Raw genomic sequence first — 26,449 nt, 5'->3', positions numbered from 1 at the left:
TTAAAGATTACAGAAAAACACTAATTGACCAAAAAACCCTCATGCACGTGTATATATCATTTAAAATTATATTTATACATTGTACATGAATATTGAGAATCCTAGTAGGCAATGTCAGAGTTTAGTTTTTATCAAAATTGCTGCAGCCTTATTGTTTCTGAACACCACAAAATGAATGTATTCACCTAATTTTTAAAAATCAGATAATCTAGGGGCGCCTGGGTGGCGCAGTCGGTTAAGCGTCCGACTTCAGCCAGGTCACGATCTCGCAGTCCGTGAGTTCGAGCCCCGCGTCAGGCTCTGGGCTGATGGCTCGGAGCCTGGAGCCTGTTTCTGATTCTGTGTCTCCCTCTCTCTCTGCCCCTCCCCCGTTCATGCTCTGTCTCTCTCTGTCCCAAAAATAAATAAAAACGCTGAAAAAAAATTTTTTTTAAAAAATAAAAATCAGGGGCGCCTGGGTGGCGCAGTCGGTTAAGCGTCCGACTTCAGCCAGGTCACGATCTCGCGGTCCGTGAGTTTGAGCCCCGCGTCGGGCTCTGGGCTGATGGCTCAGAGCCTGGAGCCTGTTTCCGATTCTGTGTCTCCCTCTCTCTCTGCCCCTCCCCCGTTCGTGCTCTGTCTCTCTCTGTCTGAAAAATAAATAAACGTTGAAAAAAAAAATTAAAAAAAAAAAATCAGATAATCTACAACATACAGAAGGGGGAAAAGGAAGTGTCATTGCTCTCCTCTTCCCAAACAATATACCTCTGTAAGCCCAGGAGATAACTACTGAGTAAAACTTGTTGTATTTCTTTCAGGAATTATCCTGTATTTATATCCATATATATCCATTAAAATGGAATCAATATCACACAAAACATATCATTCCATGGCCTGTATTTTCACAAACACCTTCCTTGTGACTATATAGAAACCGACCTCATCCTCTTATTGGTTGCTTAGTGCACCATTGCAAAGCTCTATCATAATCCATTTAACCAAATTCCTATTGGTGAAAATTTCAGTTATTTTCCATTTCTTCAACTTCTAAACATTTCAATGATCAGTCTTGTACATACATTTGAGCACAGTCATCTACTCATTTCCATCCCTAGGACAGTCTAAGGAGATCCCTTTTCCTTCTCCCACCCCAATGTCATCGGCCATCCATGCTGCTTCCATTGGGTGTTTCTACTCCCAGGGCCAATTAAGTGCATGAGCTCCCAGCGCTGCCACTCACTATTAGGGTGAAGTTACTTAACATCTCTGAACTCAATTTTCCTCATCTATAGAACAGGGATAATATCAGTTTCTTGTTCCTAGATTCTGGGGAATAATTAAATGTGGATGATTCATGTAAAATGTCTGACACTTTGTAAGTGCTCAATAAATGTCAAGTAATATGGTTAGTATTGCTTGTATCTCTGCAGAGAAAAATCACTCTGTCCTCTTTAGGATCTATGTTGACTATGTCCTCAGTCAACTATTTTGCACACTAAATGTCCACTGGCCAGTTTCTCTCTTCTGTCTACCTCCATGATTCCTCTCTTTCCTCATCTTCTGGTGAGATCCACTGCTGATTTTGCTATTAAAGACAATGGCAAAGCTCTTGCTGACAGAATCAAGGAAACCTACCCCTACCTTTCAGAATTACAGTTACAATTTCTCTTATGAAACTTACTATTTCTTTAATTTTTTTTAACATTTATTTATTTTTGAGAGACAGAGACAGAGTGTGAGAGAGGGAAGGGGAGGGGTAGAGAAAGAAGAAGATACAGAATCTGAAGCAGGCTCCGGGGGCTCTGAGCTGTCAGCACAGAGCCTGATGTGGGGCTGGAACTCATGAAACATGGGATCAGGACCTGAGCCAAAGTTGGACACTTAACTGACTGAGCCAGCCGGGAGCTCCAAATATTTTGTTTTTGTTTTTGTTTTTTTTATTAACGTTTAGTTACTTTTGAGAGACAGAGCTCAAGCGGGGGAGGGGCAGAGAGAGAGAGGCGGGGAGACACAGAATCCAAAGCAGGCTCCAGGCTCTGAGCTGCCAGCACAGAGCCCCACGTGGGGCTCAAACCCATGAACTTTGAGATCATGACCTGAGCTAAAGTCAGATGCTTAACCAACTGAGCCACCCAGGTGCCCCTGAAACATACTATTTCAGTGGTTAGTATTAGTCTTTGGTTTATTATAATTTATTAGCTCTGGTTCATTATTGATTTTCAACTCTTCATTGTGGAATGTCTTTTTTTTTTCATTCATTCATTCTGCAAATGTTTGTTGAACATTTGCCAAGTGAAGGTACTAGACTGGGCCTTCCAAATACAAGACAATGAAACATCAAACAATTTACAATCCAGTAGGGTAGAAAGAATCTGACAGCAGATAAGAACAACTAGGTGTTCTAGATCTGTCTCTGTACTCTGCAAAGCAGAGTCACTTGGCTGGGGGATAATCCAAGAGAAGGGTCTCTCTTGAACTGAGTTTTGAAAAAATTCATTGGGCTCTGCACTGACAGTACAGAGCCTGCTTGGAATTCTCTCTCTCCCTCTCTCTCTGCCCCTCCCTCACGTTGTCTCTCAAAATGACATACACACACACACACACACACACACACACACACACACACACACTTTGATGGGGTTACCACGGAAACACCATGGCATGGCACGATTCCCCGGCAGCTCCAAAGACATTCTGTACATGGTTCATCTCATTGAACGTGGTGGGTACCCCTCTGACAACAGATGATCAACTAAGTAAAGTCTACTTTCTACTCTATTGATCTTTGATCTTTGTTTTGGGCTCAGATGTCCTCTACAGCGTGATGCCAAGATATGTTTCAAAGCAAAACATGGGCCTTGATCTGATCTGATATACATTTAGTCTACCGTTTTTGAAACATCATGGCAAAGGAGAGGTCAAATACGAAGACACTCTTTAATTATCCTTAACGGAGAGAAACTAGAATCCCATAATTACACTGAATGAGGTTTATCACTTGCAAAAGCCCCCTGCCCCAGGAGAAGGTATAAAAGAGTGAAAATTTTAAAACTTACTTGTTTTCTTTGGCATTCCCATTCAGCCTACCTTCAAATAAATCAATAGGCAGTCCAGATAGGGTAGATGGCTAAAGAAAGGGAACATCAGCCCGTAGACATAAATATATCCTCTTCCAGGATTTTAGATCTTGCCTAAAAAACCTTCTCTATCAGGGAAGCCCTGAGGGTTCGACACCTGCTGGAAAACAGAGTAAAGCTTCAGCCACTGACCCAGGGCCTCTGGTCCCCTTTAGTGAGAAGGGTTTTTGTATATTGACACGATGGGGAGCTATCACTGTGGTGGACGTTTGGCCAAGGAACCAAGCTGGAAGTCAAACGTGAGTAAAAACCCAAACCTTCCTTCTTCGGGTGTTTGTGTCTTGTGATCCCTGGGTCTATGAAGCGATCTGTATAAGCTGACGTTTTACAACCAGGATCTGGCATCCTCTAAGGCAAAGATAAAGTCTATAAACAAACTCAAAAGCGGATTACACACTTTCTGTGAGGAACGGGATTCAGGCATTGGGTGAGAATAACTTGTCTAAGTGATAGTTTCAGAAAGCTAGGGGGGAGCATAATTATATGTTCTACACAGAGCCTTGCTCAGTTGCCAGAAAAGGAAATTCAGTTTTTGTATAGGAAGGAGATTAGGAGGAACTACTGTGTGTACAATTTCGGCCAGGGGACGAAGCTGGAGATAAAACGTAAGTATTTTTTTCAACTGATTCTTCACTGTTTTTGTCTAATTGGTTTGCTTTTTCTCCCCCCGCCCCCCTGCCTTTTCACGTGTTCTAATTAATTACATGTCAGGGATAAAACAAATCTCATTCCCAGACCAGGTACAGAGGAGGGAAAATCATTCCACTGGAGGCTAGCTGACCGCTGATGTTTAAGATTTCCAAATCAAAATAGGGTCACTGGGGGGAGAGAGACTACCGTTTCAGGGTGGGTTTTCATAGAGGTGGAGGTTAAGGGAAACCACTGTGGTTCACTTTCGGCCAGGGGACCAAACTGGAGATGAAACGTAAGTACCTTTTTGTTCAATTATGTGTGAGGTTTTCGTCCTGTTGTAATATTTGTTCAAGTTTGTGACATTTTGGTAAAATGAGCCATTCCTGGTGCCCCAAAAGAAAATAGCAGAAAATGAGAAAATAGCCAACTTTTCAGCTAAGCAAACAAATCGTTGAGTTTGTGATGAGAGTAGGCTTTGTGGGGAGAAGGGGAAAGACAGCTGGATTTTTCTCGGAATCGGACTTTCTTATATGATCAGCGTCAGAAGGAGGTTTTTGTTGGGGGCTAAGTGTCAAAGCCCTCAGTGTGGCTCACTTTCGGCCCAGGTACCAAGCTGGAGATCAAACGTAAGTACACTTTTCTAGTCCTTTTCTGGTAGAGTTGTGAAATTTGGGGGTTTTCACGTGTGGAGTGTGAGTTGAGGTCAATTCTGAAGAGCACGGGATTCTTCTGAAAATCAGATGAGTAAGGGACTGAAAATCAATTTGTCTCAAGGAAGAGCAAAGAGACAGTTAGTTGACATGGCATCTAAATTGCCAGATTTTCTCTGTATCCATCAATCTAATGAGCTTAGCAGCAAAAAGAGGTTTTTGTTGAGGGAAAAGTAATCAAGTTAATACAGTGGACCACCTTTGGCCAAGGGACACATCTGGAGATTAAACGTAAGTAATTTTTCTCTGTTGCCTGTTGAAATTTGGGTCTAAATATCAGTGATGACTTTCAGAGACTGAAGTATGAATTTTGTGCGGACGGGTACATGAGGCCATTTCAGATTTGTCATCAATTTCAAAAGTTAAACTCAGCTCCAAAAATGGATTTCTAGACAAAAAGATTAATTTAATCTAAATTTCATTGTTCAAAAGGAAAAAAAAAATTAGTGTGGATGAAAAGGAATCTTTGAAGCTCGAGAGAAAAAGTGAACTAATTTTCGCTGAGTTTTACCAGATGTTATAAGCGAGTTTTGCTTGTTCTGTGTGATACAGAAATTTATTTCTTAGTCTGTTTTCTCTCCTGATAAATAATTTTATAAGGTAACAATTAAAATCCATAGAATGCATGAAAAATTGGTAAGAAGTTAGAAAAGCGGAGTTGTTTGCCATGTAAAACCTGCAGCTTAATTGAGAATCAGCTGCAATGCTATCTTTGGAGCCTAAGACGAGTGATAAACTGTTAATATTCAAAAATTCTACAGAAGTTCTATATCCTGATAGCTACCTTCTTTGTAAGAATCCAATTTCTATATTAGACTAAACGTGAGATGATTTCTTATTGTAATGGTGAAAAGGTGGTTATCGCGAAAATCTCAGTTTTGGAAACATTCGTTTAAATTAAGTAAAATAAAATAATTGCATGTTTGAATGCCCATGGACTTGTAGAAAAATAGTTAATATTTTAGTGAGTGTGTTCTTTTATTTCCCTCCGTTACTACTTGGCCACTTTATATCGTCAAGGAAGCCATGGCACATCTTGCGTGGTCTATAGACCTCATGGCGGTCTTTTGTCATGACCAAATAACTTTCGTGATCAGGCCACAGCACTCATGTGGCAGTGCGCCTAGCCACTAAAGGCCACGGCCACTCCACGTTCGTTCGCCTGTTCAACTCTACTGTGGCAGCTTTCCCGACACAGTGATACGAATAATGGCACTAACAAAAAAGAATAGAAATGTAGTGGGCACTGAGCTAACGTAGAAGAAACAGGGAGAAGTCTGATTTATTAGAAATTTCAGAAATAAAATTCAGTCATTGTTATATGAAAATTTCCATTAGAGGACTATAAAAAAGTTACAGCTACTTTTGTTTTCAGTGACATGTAATGATTTCAATATCCTCTCATCAAATATATTTAAATAATAAAAGTACAATCCTAAAGAAAGAAATATATATCATTCTTTCCGAGTAAAATCCTTACCAGCAAAAACTGAATTTAAGGCCGTCTGGCCATTCCAGTTTTAGTCAATTAACTTTTACTGAGTTCACATTAAATACCATCAGATAAAAAAATAAATTTGTGACATGTTTTTAATTTTCAAAAAATTAATGGCTTGGGAAGGACTATTTTTCAGTTGTATGAAATATCTAATCATAGACAAATGCCATTAATAAAAACTTGATATAAATATATTTTCCAATACTTTCATTCTGTGGTAGAAAATTTTTAATCTGAGTATTTTAATTCCATACCCTCTAAAATAGTTTAGTAATTTTTTGTTGTTTACTTCAGCTGATTTCAAAAGTGATGCTTATGAAAGATTATTTTTGGTCTGCAACAGTTTTATAGGACTATTTTGGAGCTGTTTTAAAACTCTGAGAACTATTTTAGAACTATTTAAACTATGTAGCTTTTTAAAACTATTTTAGGGCCTTTTAAAAACATTTTTTATAAGTTTAAACTCCATTAAAAGCTAATAAAATGTCTTGTAAGACTTTCCATATCAATGTGCTAATCGTTTAATATTTGAATGCAGGATGGATATTTTAAAGGCATCAAGGAGTCACCCGGCTAGGAGTATCTTTCTAGAATACTTCCCTTCCTTTTTTTCTAGAATTCACACTATTTTGTGGCCAATGCTATTTTATAACATTCTCAGAAAAAAATTAGTGATGAAGGTGAAAAGAGAATAAAAAATCAAAACATAGAAAGTTCAGTATCTTACTTTGAAATGCTTCGTTAATGGAGGTTAGCTTTATAAAAACCTGTTCACTTATCTGCAGTCTTCTCCCAGCAAAGGATTCTTGATTTGTTATTTTAGCCCTTGCTCTCTGACCAGACAGCTTGAATGCCCATAGGGGGGGATTTCCCAGACGCCATCTGGCAGCTGCTCATGGTCAGAACCGAAGCTAGCTAGTTCCTTGTAGGCAGGTGGCCAAAATTACAGTTGACCCCCATTGTCTGGTCTGTTATCGCCCCATATCATGACAGCTGTCAGACGAGGGCTCAGTCTTCCTTCAAGGCCTTTGTAAGGAGGTGGGAGAGTTGCTAGCCTGATCACAGAAGGTAACAGGGCTGTGCCTCAGCCCAGGCACAGACTCGGGGCTCAAAGTCACTCTATAGGGGGGGTCTGGCTCTAACACACTCAAAGAAAACCCTGGAAGGAAAAAGCAGCCCGATATTGCTACACAGTTCTGGGAGAGGCACGGAGGAATGATCTCTGTAAGGGGGTCCAAGACCTGTTTTCTCTTCTAAACTTTGAGGGAGTCAGACTAAATGACCTTTGTTTCTTTGCCTAAAGTACTGGGTGTATGGCAGGGGGCAGGGAACACAGCTGAAGGAAAGAAGGTGAGGTCAGAAAAGCAAAAAAGCCCTTAAAATGGCTGCAAAGAGTTCAAACAAAACAGTGTAAAACTTTCTTAAGAGATAGGGACTAGAGAAACACTCAAAATCATGGAGATTATAAATCTGCTTCCTGGTGTCCCTCATTGCTACACAGAATAAATTGCTCTGTCTCCCTTACGGGCTCCGGGATTGCCCACAAACAATATGCCCAAATGGAGAACCTCCCTGTTACTTAACAACCATTCTCTGTGCTTCCTTCCTCAGGGAGTGATGCTCAGCCATCTGTCTTTCTCTTCCAACCATCTCTGGACGAGTTACATACAGGAAGTGCCTCTATCGTGTGCATATTGAATGACTTCTACCCCAAAGAGGTCAATGTCAAGTGGAAAGTGGATGGCGTAGTCCAAAACAAAGGCATCCAGGAGAGCACCACAGAGCAGAACAGCAAGGACAGCACCTACAGCCTCAGCAGCACCCTGACGATGTCCAGTACGGAGTACCAAAGTCATGAAAAGTTCTCCTGCGAGGTCACTCACAAGAGCCTGGCCTCCACCCTCGTCAAGAGCTTCAACAGGAGCGAGTGTCAGAGAGAGTAGCCTAGCAGGCCTCATCACCTGTGCCTCAGTCCCAGACTCTCTGTCTCCCTCCTCAGGCCTCCGGACCTTTCCCCATCGGAGACCCACACCTATTGCAGGCCCTTGTCCCCACCTTACTGCCTTCCCCTCTTTGGCTTTAATCATGCTAATAATATTTGGGGGGGAAATGAATAAATAAAGTGAATCTTTGCACCAGTGATTTCCCTCTTCCTCCTCTGTTAATGGTTGGTATAGTTTGTTTGTTTGTTTGTTTTTCCAATTACCCAGTTTATCTTCTAAGGAACTAAACACCCAGTTGCTATAAAATCACCACCACGTATAAAAATCATCATCCCGCATTCTACCTGACCTTCCTGTCCTCTACGAGACCCTCCATGAAAGCCATAAGCGACCTGTCTTCATATCCTGCCCACCCCCAGGGCCATGGTGTAAGAGGCTTGCTTCCTCATTTTCCCCTCCTCAGCAGACCCTCAGAGTCCTTTTAAGGGTGACAGTTTCCACAGTCACGTATCTTCTGATCCAGTTGAACTTACCTAAGAATTTACTCAAAGCAAATTTTTCAAAAGAAAGAAACATCCATAAAGAGTCATTCACTGTGACATTACATAAAATAACAAGACAATGAAAATGATCTAAATGAACACGCAATAGGGAAATGGCAGAGTCCATTATGGCACTTTAACTTAATGGAATGTGATCTCTCTATCTGCCAAAAACCACACTGAGTGCTGTCCACAACCTAATTTAAACCTTACTTTACTGCAAGGTTAAAAATGTTCATTAAAATGTTGGGCAGGTTCTAAGGTGCACCTGGCTGGCTCAGTCGGTTGGGCATTCCATTCTTGGGTTTGGGCTGAGGGCACGATCTCATGGTTTTGTGGGTTCGAGCCACGCATCAGGCACGGTGCTGACAGCACAGAGCCTGCTTGGGATTCTCTCTCGCTCCCTCTCTCCCTGCCCCTCCCCCACTCACGCTGTCTCTGTCTCTCTCAAAAACACATAAACTTTAAAAACTTTATTAAAAAATAAAAATAAATAAAAAATTTTAAATGTTGGGCAAGTTCTAGAAAGCGGAGACAGATTCATACAGTATAACCTAGCAATTCCACTCCAAATGACTGTGTCTCTGTCCACCGGGAGACCTGTGCACATTTTCAGAGCTGCTTCATTTATAAAAGCCCAAAACCGGAAATAATCCAAATGCCCACCAACAATAGAATGGGTCACTGAGTTGTAGTATGTTTACACACTGAAATTCTATTACATAAGGAGAATTTTAAAACTATAACTATACCGAATGGCATAGATGAATCTTCATAAACATGACAAGCAAAAGAAACCAAACACAAAAGATAATTTAAAAAAAAATTTTTAACGTTTATTTATTTTTGAGAGAGAGGGACAGAGCATGAGCAGGAGAGGGGCAGAGAGAGAGGGAGACAGAGTCCAAACTAAAAAAAAAAATTTTTAATGTTTATTTTTGAGAGAGACAGAGTGAGCACGGGTGGGGGAGGGGCAGAGAGAGAGGAAGACACGGAACCGGAAGGAGGCTCCAGGCTCTGAGCTGTCAGCACAGAGCCGGACACTGAGCTTGAACCCACAAGCTGTGAGATTATGAGCTGAGCTGAAGTCAGATGATTAACCACTGAGCCACCCAGGCACTCCCAAAAGATATATTCTGTATATTTTCATTTATATAAAGTTCCAAGCCAGTTAAAACCACAATTAGAAATTTGGATGGGGATTACTTTTGGGCATGGGGTGAGGTGGTGCCTACCAGGAGGGCTTCTGGAGTTTTGTTAAGTAATGTGTACCACTGTGGAAATTTGTCAAACTGTATAATCTGTGCACTTTTCTACATAGATAGATAAATTATAGATATAGATATAGATATAGATATAGATATAGATATAGATATAGATATAGATATAGATATAGATATAGATATATAGATATAGATGACTGGTACTTCAAAATAACTTCACATCAAGAAATATCTTACACCCAGGGCACCTGGGTAGCTCAGTCGGTTTAAGCGTCTGGCTCTCAGTTTTGGCTCAGATCATGATCTCACAACTTACGGGTTTGAGCCCCATGTCGGCTCTGCACTGACAGTGTGGAGGCTGCTTGGGATTCTCTCTCTCCCTCTCTCTCTGCCTCTCCCCGACTCATGCTTCTATCTCACAAATAAATAAACATTTAAAAAAAGAAATATCTTACACCCAATTTATAGATAAAAGAGGCTAAGGTCAAGACCACATGGTCAGTGGTGGGCCTGGGATCAGATCCCCACCTGCCTAACTCTGCTCTCTGAAAACGTATACAATTCTGCCTTCCTGTGCTTATGGTGCTGCATAGAACAAAGAGTTAAACATTCCATCTTCCTGAGGTCTCTCCTCTTTTCATCCTTCTAGAAGGTGCCATTCGGCCTGGGTACCTATGCTGGGGGGAGGAGAGGGAGGGTTGGTATCAGTGTGAACAAGGTGGGACCTTTTACAAAAACTGTATCAGTGGCCAGAGTGGCCACTGGAGGACCTAAGGCTGAATCTCAAAGACAGAAGCCAGGGATTCTGTGCTCTCTCCCTACTGGGTGAGCACTGGTGAGTTAGCACTAGGGTTCAAGTCACCCATTACCATGAGCCTGGCTAGATGAAGTGGACACATTGTTATGTTCTTTTCCCACATCATTGTTCATATATAATTGCCTGGGAAGATATGCTCACAAGTCATAACAGGAAGTTATTTGACGTTTGTGCCTCAGTTTTCTCATCGGAAAGTCTTACTTGTAAGACTGTTGTGAGACTTGAATGAAATAATTCATGTGAACCACTGAACACCCAGCCTAGCATGTATTGAGGAGGGCACAAGTATTAGTCATCATCATAATAATAGTAGCTCAGTTTGGCTACTATTTGATGTCTTTCAACTTATTCTCCAGCCATAATTCTTTTAACCCCAAAGACCTCCCTTTCCCCAGTTGGAGTGCTTTGATACCTTTGTTGAAAATCAAGTGACCATAGGGGCGCCTGGGTGGCGCAGTCGGTTAAGCGTCCGACTTCAGCCAGGTCACGATCTCGCGGTCCGTGAGTTCGAGCCCCGCGTCGGGCTCTGGGCTGATGGCTCGGAGCCTGGAGCCTGGAGCCTGTTTCCGATTCTGTGTCTCCCTCTCTCTCTGCTCTGTTCATGCTCTGTCTCTCTCTGTCCCAAAAATAAATAAACGTTGAAAAAAAAAAAAAAAAGAAAAGAAAATCAAGTGACCATAAAGTTGGGTCTACTTCTAAAATCTCTATTCCATTCTGGGATCTATTTGTCATTAGACACTGCCTTGATTCCAGAAGCTTTAGGAGTTCCACTGTGGATGTGCCAAGTCTGAGATGCCTATCAGACAACAAAGCAGAGATGACAGGTGGACATCTGGATAGAAGACCCTGTAACGTGGAAGCAGAGGTCAGTACTAGAGGCATAAACGTGGTCATCGCCATAAGGATGGTGTTAAAAGCCCTCAGACTGTGACAGAATAGACACCAGGCACTAAGCACTAAGATGGGAAGCACTCCAACATTAAGAAGTTGGTGAGATGAGGAAGAATCAGAAAAGAAGACAGAAAGGATTGGTCAGAGAAGGAGGAAAATCAGGAGAGTGGTGTTGTCCTGGAATCCAAAAGAAGAAATGTTACACAGAGGAGAAACTGATCAGTTGTCAACTGTTGTCAACTGGAATGAAAATGGACCACTGGATCTAGAGATGTGGGGGTCATTGGTGAACTAGATAAAAGCAGTGTCCATAGAACAGCAAGGGCAAAAATCTGATCAGAATGAGTTCAAGAGAAAATGAGAAGAAAGAAATTGGAGACAGTTTGCACGGCCAAGTCTTTGGAGGAAAGAGTTGGAAAAAGGCAGTATCTGGAAGAAGAGAAATGACAGCCTTTTGGAATGCTTATGAGAATAATCCGGTAAAGAAGAAAATCTGGTGCTGCAGGAAAGACAAGCGATGCCCTTGAGTAGGTGAGATGGGGTGGGTGGAACACAGGTGGAGGTGCTGCCCCTCGCTAGGAACACGGCTCAACCACAGACAGAAGTGAAGGGAGTGTCCACACGCACTGATGCAGAGAGGTCCACAGACATGCTGGGAATTGTTCATAACTTCTTCAATAAATATGTAGAATTTAGATTGTGGAGCTTTAGCGATTCAAGAAGACTGTGTAGATAGAAGTACACAACAAGTAAAGGCTCCAGGAAGGGGGAAGCTAAGAGAAGATGGAGAAGATTGGAATTCACAAGGGAGTCCCCTTACCATCCGCCACTTCCTGTCTCCTAGGTTCCACATGCCAATTCCTTCCATGAATTCTTAAGAGACCACTGGCATGGGAAAGACCCCCATAGATACCTCTGGTCTCTCCCCTTAGCTCCTCTCAGCCTTTCTACCCCTCCATTGTCCTAACGATCTCTTCTTGGGACTTGAATGGCTCTTACTACCCCTACCACGTGGTTACTTATCTTTTAAGAGAAGGTCCTACCTCCTAACTCTGGAACCTTCTGTATCCCTGAAACCAGCAAGATTCTCTGCATAGAGGGAGAAAAGGGAGGACGGTGAGGACAGGGGCAATGGGGTGGGGAAAGCAGAAGAGGGGAGAGTACTGTCATTTGCTAGCACTGTCACTAGCACGACCACCTTGATTCTCATACCACACACTGAGGTATTTATTAAGCTGGCCTCATAGATGAGGATCCTGAGGCTAAGGAAGGTTATGTAGTGTGCTTAAAATCACAGAGCTCACAAGAGGTAGAACCGTAACTTAAACCAAGCTTATCAAGCCCAAACCACCGTGTCTTTCTTAGAGTTTGCACTCAGCAGGTTCTGTGCAGGTTTTCAGTAACACTGGTTTGTCATAGTAATAGTAAGGCCTCAAGCAACTCTAAAACTAACAAAAAGATTGGACTAGAGAGTGAATGAAGGTCTTCCCTCTCTCTGAGTCTTTCTTAAAAAAATACACAAGCTTTTGTTTCACCATGGGCTCAAAGAACAAATAAGGAACAGCCTTCAACTTACGACACCATGATAAAATGTTGATGGTCAACGTAGGAAACAAAAAGTACACAGAGAAAACCTTCTGTAATACTCCTTCTGGCTCCACACATGCCAGCTTGTGACAGGTTTTTACTCCATAATAATAGCAATGCATACAATGTCCAACACTGACAACGATGATCGTGTCACTGAATCCTCCAACAACCCCACGTGTAGTCTGTATTACAAAGAAACTAAGACTTAGTGTAAATACCATGTCCAAGGTCACACAATAAGTAAATACCAAAGTCAGGCCTCAAACTCAGGCAGCCTGATCAACAGCCCGAACTGCAACACATTGTGGTCCCTTCACAACTTCTATTCACAGCTGCCCTTCTTAGGGGCAAAGAATCCCTGGGTCTTTGACCGAGTAAAGAGCTTGGAAGTCAGGTCAGGAGACTGAAGAGCAGAGGCTGGATGGCATGGCCTAATCACCTGGAGGCAGACTGAGATTCAAGGCTAGAGTTCTTCCCATCTGTTACCAGATGCAACAATGAGCTCACTATGGACATTTCGGGAGAGAAATCTGTGATGCTCAGCAAAACTGGAAAGTCAGCCATGCTGAAGGTAGCTAGGAGTATTGGTCTCATTTGGAAAAATAACTCATTAACCACAGGTCCCTCTTAGTACCAAAACATCTTCCATCATCATAGTGCTCAGACCCCAGACAGGCCCTGCCCATCCCCACCCCAGGTGGGTTAGTATCGAGTTTCATGGTGACTGGCCTAAGAAGATTAAAAAAGTAATGCCACCTTTTGAGGGAGAGTCCCAGGGACCAAGATAGCAACTGTCATGGCAACGGTCACACTGCTTTGGTCAAGGAGAAGACCTTTTGGGGAACTGAAAATAGAACCTTGAGCACATCTGTTGGTTTCACTCCCATCCTCCTCCAACAGGCTGGGCAGTGCACTCCACGCCCTTCCAGTAGTTCCTATGGCCCCCTGCACCTGGGTCCTCACAGTACCTGGCCAAGTCTGTGTCCAGCACTTGGCTGGAAGTAACACTGACCCTAACTTTGCTTGATACATTTCTACCTAAACCCACTGCCCCGGCTCCAGTCCCAGGGTTCTCTCCCTGGAAAACCTCAACCCAGAATAGGCAGCACCCTCTCAGAGGTCTGATATGTTGACAGGACCCATACAGTCTGCGTGTAAGAAAGACACTGTGAGCAGGTAGATGCTTCGTGAAGCCCACAGAGGTCCTGGAAATATTTGAGGGCAGCAAGAAATGATTCATGTTGAATAATAATTTGGGCACCTCAGGGATAGAAGGCCAGGAAAAATAGGGATGAGTCATGGCAACATTACAGAGCACATTTCAGTAGACTTCCTAGCACCCATGACAGAAACATTCTCTTCTCTTATATTCCCCTTCCACCAATACATATACCCAGCCACACAACCACTCACTCATCCATTGGTCCTTACCCAAGTCACCATGTTAATTGCTTGCCCTTCTACACCATGCAACCCTAACTACTACATACAAAACCCGTTTATATGATTGAATGTATGGACGCCCACCTTCATTCATTCTACAGACATTGATTAGCATCTTCATGTACCTGGCTCTGTACTATGTTCTGCAGGTAACACAGTGAACAAGAGACAGCTCTCAACCTCAAGGAACTCCCAGCCTAGTGTGGAAACAAGTTAACAGAAATTGCAACATGGAGCAATGGGATGGACAGTGGGGTGTCTAGGGAGCTCTATGGAACCACACATAACACATGCTGGAGGTCAGGAAAGGTACATACCTTCACCCTCCTGCCCAAACATTAGCCAACCTGGGACTTACTGACACTAAGGGTGTCCTCATAAATCACTGCAGTGCTCCAGCCCTCCAACTGGGAAGCCATAGCTTCCATCAATGAACTCTGACATGGGGACTCATCACTTATAACTTATATTGGAATTAACACCCTCCTGGTCTCAGGTTCTCTGTCTATAATAAAGTAATAGTAATAAAACCTCTGTCTCCACATCACTATTGACATTAAATGAAACACTGTACATAACCCACTTAGTAGAAGGCATGCACAGAATACATGCTCAATCCATGATCTTTTCTTGTTCTTAATTATTAATAGGTTCTTGGATTCCATGACTGAGTTCAATGGATGTTCTCCTTGCAGTCATTCCACAAGGAAGCCTTTTTAAATTTGGCCTGAAACCTTCATTTCTTCTAATTTGCAATAATACATCACAATCCTTCTGTTCCTCTTTACCTATTTGACATGTCAAGGCAAGAAAAACCTCTGTCTGAAAGATGGAGAAACTAAGGTACAGTGAAGAACTATTTGTTGACACAATATCTCACCCACAGGCCTAAGGATCAAGTTCAGTTCAGTGTATTTCCCCTGAGCTTGCCTGACACCATAATGGAATGTCAAAGTGTTGCAGGGATTTAGGTGGAAGGTGCGTTTCCCAAAGACCAATATTTTATACTGAAAGAAAGGAAATGTGCTCCCGGTCATCAGCATGTGATTTCAAGTGGCCCAACCATACAGCAGTCTTCCCAGCCAGAAGGAGAGTGAACTGAGGGTGTCTTTTATATCCTTGTGGAAAAGAAGGCTCTAGAATCTGAGACATCATAAACTCTTCTTGGACTACATGCCAACTGAGACCCGTCTTCCTACCCACTTGGTTCATGAGCAGGTGGGCAATGGTTCATTTACAGAAGTCCTCTACTCTCTGGAACTGGTCTGTTGCCCTTCACTGTGCAAAAAAACAAACATCAAAGGAAAAAACAAACATCACAGATAGAGAATAAGAAAATACACAGGGGCGCCTGGGTGACTCACTCAGTTAAGCATCCAACTTTGGCTCAGGTCATGATCTCATGGTTCATGGGCTGGAGCCCCACATTGAGCTCTGTGCTGACAGCTCAGAGCCTGGAGCCTGCTTCAGATTCTGTGTCCCCTTTCTCTCTGCCCCTCCCCAACTCATGTTCTGTCTCTCTCCTTCAAAAATAAGCATTTTTTAAAAATACATAGATAAATAACTTGGGAATCAGAATATATTCAACCCAGTCCCTTACAACTTCTCATCCCACAGGTATTCCTGGATTCTTTCATTCTATAAACATTTATGAGTACCTGGTCTGTGTGCTGGCGGTTGGAGAAGGACACAGAAGTCCCTGTCCTCTAGGGCAGCAGCATGACCTATGAACACTCACCTTGAGCCCTTCAAGATCCTCAGTCACCAAACACATGCTCAGATCTGCTCCCTGAACCTGGATAATGTGAGAAGAACTCCTACCTACTCCCATTCAATTTTCACTGTACTCTCCACAAACCTGAAACTCCACATATGGGTTTCCAATATGTATTTTCTTCTGTTGTCCACCAAAGACAATAATCTAGACATGAGGAAATTCTGGATTGAGGATCACTGATCCAAACAAATACAGTTGACCCTCAAACAATGCAGGGGTTAAGGGCCCTAACCCCCACAGAGTCAAAAATCCACTCAAAAAAATATAACTTTTAACTCCTGGAAAACTTATCTACTATTAGCCCACTATTAACCAGAAGCCTTAATGATAACATAAACAGTTGATTAACACATATGTTGTATGTTAAATGTATTATATATTGTATTCCTGTAGTAAAGCTAGTGAAAAGAAGATGTTATTAAGAAAAGTATAAGAGAGAAAATGCATTTACAGCACCGTACCGTATTTATCCAAAAGAAAAATGCATGTATAAGTGGACCCACAGTTCAAACCTATGTTGTTCAAAGGTCAACTGTAATCTGCTCTGGACGTCTACATTTTGGAGAGATTTTTTAAATTCTGTCTTCTTTTTTCAAGAAATAGAAAATAATGTGTGTGTGTGTGTGTGTGTGTGTGTACACATTTTATTTAGCAAACCAATGTCTGTAATTTAATTCCATAAGTGTGTTTAATTAAAGTACATTTACAAAAAGATTAGAGGGGAAAGGATAACAAGGAGAGCTGGAAGAAATACAAAAGAGAAGAGGGATGGAAATAGCAAGGAAGAGAGAAAAGACTATAGGAACAGAGAAACGGGGTAGGCTCTGTAGAGATCTGATCAGAGGTCTTTCCCCTGAGAGCCGGGGCTATGGGCTCCTGAGAACCGCTGTGCACTGAGATACTGATCAGCTGGCCTGCCCTCACTGTATAGCTCCTGTTGCTGGATTATATCCTTCTGATGAGTCTCCATTGACTATCCTAACCAGCGCAGCCACCTAGGAATGGAAAGCGTTCCTCGGAATGCAACACTAGTGACAAAATCCACATCAGCCACAGGACTAGAAGGGTCTGAGGCTTTTGCCCTTGTGTTAGCTTGCCTTCTCCTTCCTACGCCCTCCCTGCTCTTCTAAGATTGTAAATGCTTAAAGATACAGTGTCTCCTAAACTGACTGTAAAAAAAAAAGGCAAAGTTCTTGAAACAGGAGAAGCTAAATAGACATTTGTGGAAAATGACATAATCCAGCCTTCATTGCCCTCATCCCAATACACATCTACCCCCAGATATGTGCTTCTGTCTACAGTGTCTCTCACCCCTGCCACTGTCTCTCTCCACCTTCAGCCCTTGCTTCGTTTTTAATACATTGTCGCTCAGAAATAGAGTAAACCCTAATTATTAGGTAAGAAAGAGGAATATACTCTTCTCGGTCACTGTATTCTGTGTTAAGAGTTTATAAATAAAATTTAATAAGTTCCCAGGGCTTATGTTTTCATAAAGCCTACCTGATGTGGCAGTTGCAAATAACTTTTTCACTCATGTTGACAGATTCATTATATACTCCAAAATAACAAGTCACATGTTAAATGTAAGGCCATCAAATTTATGAACCTGGTAACTCTTATTAGCTATTTTTCTGCAGGTAAGTCTGAAAATTAATGAAACAGGTTTTATTTACAGCTGACCTAAAAAAATTCCACCGCCTCCAAAAGATCATCTGTGAAAAATGGAGAAAATTTGATTTCACCCAGAGTCCACTCTCCCTTGATCTCCCACATTATTGAATTCACTATGTCCCGTCCATCACTTACGTGTTTGATTTGCGTGAGCCCCAAGTATCCCTGTCTTTATTTCCCATCAAAAGTTAGGACTCCTAAAAGGCAGGGCCTTTTGTCTATTATAAAGAAACCAGCAATGTGCCATTTGGAAACCGTGCAACAAAATAACACTGGAGAATCATAATAGTAGCTGGAAGACCTACAGAAAGTCACTATTTCCATGCTTCAGTTTATGACTCATCTACCATTCATTGAGGACCTGAACTAGAATTTCTACACCTTGATCTTTATACAATTTTTTACTTGTTGCGGTGCTTAGCAAAAAAAAACACCGGGCCTTGGTTGTTCAAGCATTTACTGAAAAAATAAATAAGCAAATGAACAGTGAATTGTTGATGCTGATACATGTTGGTAGAACTATCATACAGATTGTTTTTCTGTGTGTCTGGTTGTGTTTGTTTGTTATTTGGATATGCTAACTCACAGAGTGTGACAATACTACCCTAGTTTACAGATGAAGAAACAGGACCAGAAAGACTGAAAGACTTGCCCAAGTGGAAAGGCCAACTCTTAGATATTTGTCCTCTGATTTCAAGCCCGCTGCTCTCTTGGCTCCACACCGTCACCTGCCTGGAACCACCCCCATTGGATCGGATGACCCAGGTCTTCCTGAAAAGCGGCGCCACCCTTGTAATCCGCTTTCCATCTGTGACTTTCAAGGATGGTCTGTTTATTCCTTTTCTGTCCCTGTACAGCGTGCCCGCTCTGTGCTGCCTTCGGTCACACAGAACGTCGCATGGAAGCATAGGAGACCGCACCTTCTAGAGCCAGCCAACTGCAAGCCAAGTTTCATTTCTTATGACCTCAGATAATCTAATCCAGTCCAATTCCACCAGCACCATGCCCCATCCAGCACCACGGCCATTCTCACCACCTCTGTGATGGTAGCTCACAGTGGGCACTTCCACTTAGAACGGAAAGGATCAGTCCACTTTCGGGTACAGTGGTTCAACCAGAGGCAAGAAGTCATGGAGCTGACAGAAAAGAACTGCGTGTTTGGACTGAACGACTTGCAATTACTGCTCTGCCAACAACTGGAGGATTATCTTGTGTCCCTCTCCACATAAATTTGTCAAACAACCTTATTTAGTTAAAAGAATATATCTTTTAAAAAAACGTGTGTGTGACATTATTTCCAATGTTAACTCTAAAAAGAAATATTGCATCTATGAAACTTCCAGAATGTATTGGAAATCGTGATACCTTCTTAGGCTCAGGTCATGATCTCACGGTTCATGAGTTCGAGCCCTGGGCCGGGCTCTGTGCTGACTGCTCGGAGCCTGGAGCCTGCTTTGGATTCTGTGTGTGTCTCTCTCTCTGCCCTTCCCCCACTCATGCTCTGTCTCCCTGTCTCTCAAAAATGAATAAATGTCAAAAAAAAAATTAAAAAAAAAGAATTTGTTATAAAGATGTGAGAGATACACTAAAAGAAAGGAAGAATCACCAAGAAGATGTTGTTTTGACAATGGTTCCAAGAATTCGAGTCACCATGAGGAGATATAAGGATATGAGTGTCACAAGCCCTGTCCTCAAGAAGTCTGTAGAAAAGTCTGCAGAAAAAAACATATTCCTTGCCCCCCCCCCAAAAAAATGGGTACAAATAAGGAAAATAATTAGAATAGTGCTAAATTGGACACTGATGTTCTGAGGAGAGCCAACTAAAAGTATCAGAGTAGTGGAAATTTGGTTTCAATTAATCAAGAAATTTGTATAAAAGAGCTGAAGGTGATTTCATAGACTGCCAGGACTGGAGAGAAGTGCTCAAAAAAACTAGACTACTGTCTTTATTTGAAAAATTAGGAGATTAAGGCCTCAAGAGGTTGACCACTTACTCAATGCTGTTAGTAGTTGAAATTGAAATAAGCCTAGAAGCCAGGCATCGAGGCTCTGTCCAGTTCCCCTTCCTCCAATCTACATTCTCAAGCACACATAGGCCTGGAGGCCTTGAGAAGTTGGCACACAAGGTGAGTGGAAAAGGGCCAACTCAAGCCATGCTGTTTTGTTCACTTCTAATTCGGGGGGGAGATGATGTTCCTCAGATTCACTGACACAAACACCAACATGCTTTTTGGACTGGTTAGATTGGACTAGTTTGCACTGGATTGGCTTGCACAGGGCTGAACTGATTTGACCCAGATTAAATTGAAAGCTGGAGGGTCACAGCCATGTTGTATCTCCTCAGTTCCTTCCCCTTGACAGGAGCCCACTTATTCATGCTATGGAAGAACCAGCCTAAGTACACATACTACCTACAGGGTAAGTGACCACATGAAATCAATGTGTTCCTGAAAAATCAATACATTTTTGAGGGACACTCATGAAGAATTCTTTTGAAAATGAAGGGTCCACCTGCCAAAATAAAATGTAAATCACCACCTGAATTATCCATTTGCCAAGTGGACTGTGGTATATTGGTTTTTCTTGAAGGGATATGTGCCTCTATTAAGGCTGACTGAAGCTTGGGAGAACCAGGCATTTTCTAGAGAAGTAGCAGGCCAAATCCCTAAAGTTCAAAATCAGAGCTCCCAGGGCCTCTCCCTTCCTTTGGATTCAGTATCAGGTTGTAGGGAATTTGAGAAGGAAGATCTACAGAGATGTAAATGGAAGAGGTCTCCATAATCTCCTGGATTTGTTGTACTTTTTTCTCTTCAAACAAAACAAAACAAAACAAAACAAAAACAACAAGCCATTCAAGACAGAGATCACAATGAATATCACAGAAGAAGTCCTACCCCAAAGAAGGATGGAACCTTCATCCAGGGACTGGCATAATATTCAGCACAAGTCGTTATTCACTATGAAATTATTCAAAATAGTTGGTGTCAATTGTTAAAACTGAAAGCCTACTAAAAGGAATGTTTTTGAAATTCACCCATCAATCCATAACCCTAACACATCTATTATTTTGATTCCTCACATTCTATTCTCATCTAATATTTATCTATGCATCTTCATACAAAGCTACAGGATAATCCACACCGTTAAGACAATTTTGTGTTCAACCTCTCTCGCTCGCTAATTCACAGCACTTCTCTTTTCTATTTACATGTTGCATTGATCATTTTGAATGATACGCCTCATTCTCTCTTATTGATAGTGGACAATTTTCCTTAGCTTTCCCCTCACTGTTGGACCCCTATAACCTGTGGTCTTGACTCTTTCCTAGGATGGTCACGTGTGCTGGCACCCCACTCTCTTTGAAAATGAGACTCAGAGACCATTGCTGTGAAAATGTGCCTGTTCTGTTAGGGAGGCATACCTTGTCCCCAGGCAGCGATCAGTCATGTCCTGACTCAAGCTGTTCTCGAATTGTTTCATATGTATTAATTTGGTCTCGTTAAAACGTTGCTAGCTCCTTGACATCAGAGGGCCAATTTTTCAGCCTCAAGGCTAACCAAGAGTTAGTACTCAGGAGCAGAAAAAAAACGAACTTACACGATCCTGGGAGAACAAGCATTTTCTGAGTGCCTAGTTTGTATCAAGCAGTACCCCAACCTCTTGCTCAGCTAATTCCCACAACCCCATGAAGGAAATATTATTCCTACTCTACAAAACAGAAAACAAAAATACTGAGACTCAAGGCTTGGTTTGACCTTCAGTAAACACACACACACACACACACACACACACACACACACACACACACGAGTTTTATAAATATCAATGTTTTAAAATCTAGTCTCTTAAGATTTAGAACTTTGAAAGGAATCTTTAATTCCTTAAGACAGAAAGGAAGAACAGGGAAATAACCTTCCCTGATGTTAAATTAAATCACCTTATTGTTTGGGGCACCTGGGTGGCTCAGTTGGTTAAGTGTCCGGCTCAGGGCATGATCTCAGTGTTTGTGAGTTTGAGCCCCATGCTGGGCTCTCTGCTGTCAGTGCAGAGCCCGCTTCAGATCCTCTGCCCCCCTCTCTCTCTGCCCTCCCCTGCTGTCGTGCTCTCTCTCTTTCAAAAATAAATAAACATTAAAAAAAAAAAAAGAACAACATGCCTTGGTACCAGTTTAGTAGAAAATCCACAAAATTTAAAATAAAATAAATCACCTATTGTTTTCTGTGATCCCAAACACATAATACATGGAAACTTATTCAAGCTTTTAAGTGGTTTCTGACACCTGCTCTAGAGAGGGTTGCTGATATAGAGCAAATGGGATGTCAAGATGGTGAGATGACATACTCTAACCATCAAGAATCATTTTGAGGCCCAGCTATTTCTGCTAGAATAATATTGCTGGGGGAACTAAACAAGACAGAGATGGCGAATTCAAAGATCTGAGCCCTAATCAGAAACATGGACACAGAGGGGCGCCTGGGTAGCTCAGTCGGTTGAGCGTCTGACTTCAGCTCAGGTCATGATCTCCTGGTTCGTGAGTTCGAGCCCCGCGTTGGGCTCTGTGCTGACAGCTCGGAGCCTGCACCCTGCTTCATGTTCTGTGTCTCCCTCTCTCTCTGTCCCTCTCCCCTTCACACTCTGTCTCTTTCTCTCAAAAATAAATAAACGTTAAAAAAAAAAAAAAAAGAAACATGGACACAGACCATCAAAGCTAGGAAGGATACTCGTTGAGGTTGCCAAGAACAAGTCCTGTATCTTACAAGTGAAGACACTAGAAAGGTCAACTGACAAATGAAAGGTCCCACAGAAGTCAGGAAAATGCCACGATGAGGGCACAGATCTTCATCATGTCATTAATTTGAACAACAGGTAAAGAAGCAAGGGGGCTTCCATAGTGCCACGTCACATGGAAAAAGGGCTTCTATTTTAAGAACCCACCTCTGCACCTGCTCTATCCAGATGGGCCTTTGCAAAAGAAGAAATGAAAAACAGGGTTTTCTCACTATGGGGCTGGCATGAGGGTCCAGGTCAGGTGGCTTCAGCCACAGTGGAGGAACCAAATGTTGCTGATGTGCACCCCACAGAAGTGGGGGCCTCTCCTCCGAAGATTCCCAGTTCAGTTACTACAGAACTTGACCCCTACCACCAAGGGGAAAAGTAAGGCAAAGTCAGAGAAAGGGAATGTTTAATACTCTGGCTCCTGTGAAGTTCCCCTGCCATGTGCTGATCAAGCAGGAGGAATGCGAAGAAGAGAAAGGTCCAGCCCAGCCACAGATTACAGACAGAGGAGTTAAAGGCCCACACTCCCTATTCAGCATGTCCAGAAAAAGGAAATCATTCGCTCTTGGAATCAACCGACAAGAAAAACAGGAAAAAATATAGTCATAGCTTCTTGAGTATAATAAAAGTGCAAAGGAAAGATCAGGGACTTCAGAGCTAGGTAGACTGGACTTCGAATCTAGCTCTGCCACTAACTTGGTTGATTGGCCTTGAGACTAACACTATCAAAACCTCAGTCTCTGCATCTGTAATTTTCAGATAATAACAAAGCACCTCTTTGCAGGTTATTGTAAGGACCGTGACAACATGAAAGCACCGGTGAGGGCCTGAGTAAAGGTAACTACTCGTTACTTTTATGAACCCACATGCGAGCGTTGCTTTAACCTTTCAAAACCCTTCACTGCTGTTTCTTCACTTCGGAACGTGAGCAATCAATCCTGTCCTCAGGGACCCACGATGATACAGAGGCCACTCTCTAGTACCCTCCCCCTCCCAAGAAACTTCCATCCAAGTTCAAAGGATTCTGTGAGTTTTAGTTTTAATCATGTCATCAGACCTCCTTGTTCTATCACAGCCTGATGATTTAAAATCGATTATGTGCAGGGGCGCCTAGGTGGCTCAGTCCGTTAAGCGTCTGACTTCAGCTCAGGTCATGATCTCATGGTTTGTGAGTTCGAGCCCCGCATCGGGCTCTGCTGACAGCTTGGTGCCTGCTGTCTGCTTCAGGGTCTGTGTCTCCCGTTCTCTCTGCCCCTCCCCTGCTCACGCCCTGTCTTCCCCCACCCCCACCCCCACCATCTCAAAAATGAATAAACATTAAAAAAAAATTGTTTTTAATCTATTATGTGCAGTTATCAAAATCCACAAACCCCATTTCTTTAGCAAAAAATGAAATAAAAAATACCCAATGCAGGGCTAAGGAAATTGCCAAAATCTGTTAAGCAACCTCAAAAAATTCCCTGTTAACTGCTTTACTTGAGAAATGGGTTATTCTAATTAAAATAAACTGAATAGATTTTAAAAGATTATGGCTACAGTGAAATAAGACCAGTAGAGCAGACTTCCTTTCTTTAGTAATTTTCTTTCTTTAATAATTCAGAAGTCACTTCAACACCTAAAGCCAAGTTACTTTAGTAAGGGGCGCCTGGGTGGCCCAGTTGACCAAGCATCTGACTCTTGGCTTTAGCTCACGGTCCGGAGATCAAGCCCCACATCGGGTTCTGTGCTGCCCATGTAGAGCCTGCTTGGGATTCTCTCTCTCCCTCTCTCTCTCTGCCCTTCCACCCCTCAAGCCCTCTCCCTCTCTCTCTCTCAAAATAAATAAACTTTAAAAAAAAAAAAAAAGAATCCATTTCATAAAATATCAACTAAATTTCATTTTATGTATTCATACTTCTGCATCTGCAAGAGCTCCATAAGCTACAAAGGACTTTACAACTCTATGGAGGCTCTGTAGTTATTATTTCCCTCTGATTTCTGACCTGGGACATTTTTCCTCTTGTCTGCTCCCCTTCTGTAGAATAGCAGGCATCTCACGCTTGCTCCACCGTCTTTAAAAGCAGTAGACTGGAGTCCCCCCCTAGGCCATCACCTTGCTAACAATCTTGAGCACAACCCCAGGCCTCAGCCTCCCAGTCTGTAAGATGAGGGGACTGCACTGAGCGATTAAGAAGGCCCCTTCCAGACCTACAACGCTATGATTTTCACACGGAAATAGGAACACCTTTTAAGGTCCTTTCTTTGAGCCTGATTTTCTATCTACAATGTGAAAATAACCACTTTAATATGAAAAGAGGCCGGGCAAGATTCATTGGAGAACATTGGTCAAGTTTCCCCAAATGAAACGGCATCTGAAGAGGTGAATGGCCAAAGAGGAATGAAGAGAACATTCTGCCAGAGACTGGGCCCATGGTGCAGATCAAACTAGGACTCCCCTGACATGCGCACCTTGTGGCAGACCTCCACAGACCCGTAGGAGCTTACCACCTACAACATGTGCTCACCCAGTGGGTGCTGGGACTACACCAACAGAGTCCGACAGCAAGATCAGGAGGTTACCCAGGTTATACAGACAATATAGTCAGAAGAAAGCATAAGTGAAATCCAGAAATCCCTAAGTATCCTGTTTGAGGGTCAACACTGGACAAAATCGCCAAGGCGACTGATCTAGTATTCCCTTTATCAGGGCAGTGGATGCTAACTGAGAGATTTCTACCCTTCGATGGCATGTTTTGAAATAGTCAAGCGGCTTAAAATGGAGATAAAACCCAGTAAAATGACACTGGATCCGAAGGCAGGCTTATACTTGGTTCTGCTCCTACGTGATGCTGACAGAGTCACTTCTCCCATCTAAAATAAAACTGAGGATAAAAAAAGCTTGCTTCGGCGCTATAGTATGTTGAGAAATGGCCAAAGTTCAAGGAGACTCTTGGGAAGCTTACTGCATGCAACCTTCCAAACAACAGCTCCCAGGGCTACACGCAGAACTGACTTCATGAAAAGCAACACCGTGTGCCTTTTTGCCCTCATCAGCATTGAGATGAAGCTGTTTTCTCTACGTGTGGCGGGCGCACAGACCCTCTCTCCTTACGGACTCCATGCTGAGTATTTACTTAGTCCTCTGTAACTAGAACGGTGGGGAACAAGTTCCCTCAACTCCCTCTTTCTGGAGAGACACCTGCAATCACAGTCAGAAACAGAAAGTCAAAGTTTCCACTTTACTAGGCAGGCTTTGTGACAAAAACTTAACAGAATCGGGCTATCATACAGGAACTAACGCCAGAACGAGGCCAGGAGCTAAGTGGGTTGTCTGTATTTCTCAGTGAGATGATAATGCAGAATTTAGTAGATGAAGTTTAGTCATTCACAGTAAACATACATGCATGTATGTATGTCCTGCCTCGCCTTGAACCACATTTTTCTGCTGAGTGGAGGGGAGAGATATAAAGGTGTGGAAATAGCCTGTAAAACAGCCCTCATATGGTTGAAAACCGAACACTTGTGAGACCCTCAGCACTGTGAATAGGTAGAGCCTTTTGGAAAGGAATTTAGTAACACGTATCAACAGCCACAGAAATTCCACTCCCTTGCACTCAATAATTTTAAGCCTAAAAATCAAACATTAGAAAAATCCTACCCACCCACCAATCAGAGAAATGGCCAAGGAAATAAAGGAAAGCCAACTCAATGACTTACACTCATTTGAGAGGAAGGTTCTAAAGTCTCTGAGGCAACATGGAAAACTCAATGGGGCATTTGTAAAGTGAAGTATGCAATTCTAAACACTTACAATTAGCTCTATGTAAAAAAAAATATGTG

General features: G+C 42.4%; 1 protein-coding gene and 1 gene segment (V, D, J or C); one reads left to right on the top strand and one right to left on the bottom strand.

The window, feature by feature from the left end:
* LOC101100802 overlaps positions 1 to 8,099 on the top strand; it is an 88,241-nt gene extending 80,142 nt beyond the window's left edge. The window contains 2 exon segments of the V gene segment in view: positions 3,687 to 3,721; positions 7,569 to 8,099. Coding sequence covers positions 3,687 to 3,721; positions 7,569 to 7,900 — 367 coding nt within the window.
* Positions 1 to 26,449, bottom strand: part of RPIA (ribose 5-phosphate isomerase A) — a 163,554-nt gene that overhangs the window by 48,021 nt on the left and 89,084 nt on the right. The window lies entirely within an intron of this gene.

The sequence above is a fragment of the Felis catus genome, chromosome A3 (assembly GCF_018350175.1).
Source record: "Felis catus isolate Fca126 chromosome A3, F.catus_Fca126_mat1.0, whole genome shotgun sequence".
NCBI classification, from domain to species: domain Eukaryota; kingdom Metazoa; phylum Chordata; class Mammalia; order Carnivora; family Felidae; genus Felis; species Felis catus.
Note: the sequence above shows the minus strand (reverse complement) of the source record. Positions and strands in the feature narration are given on the sequence as shown.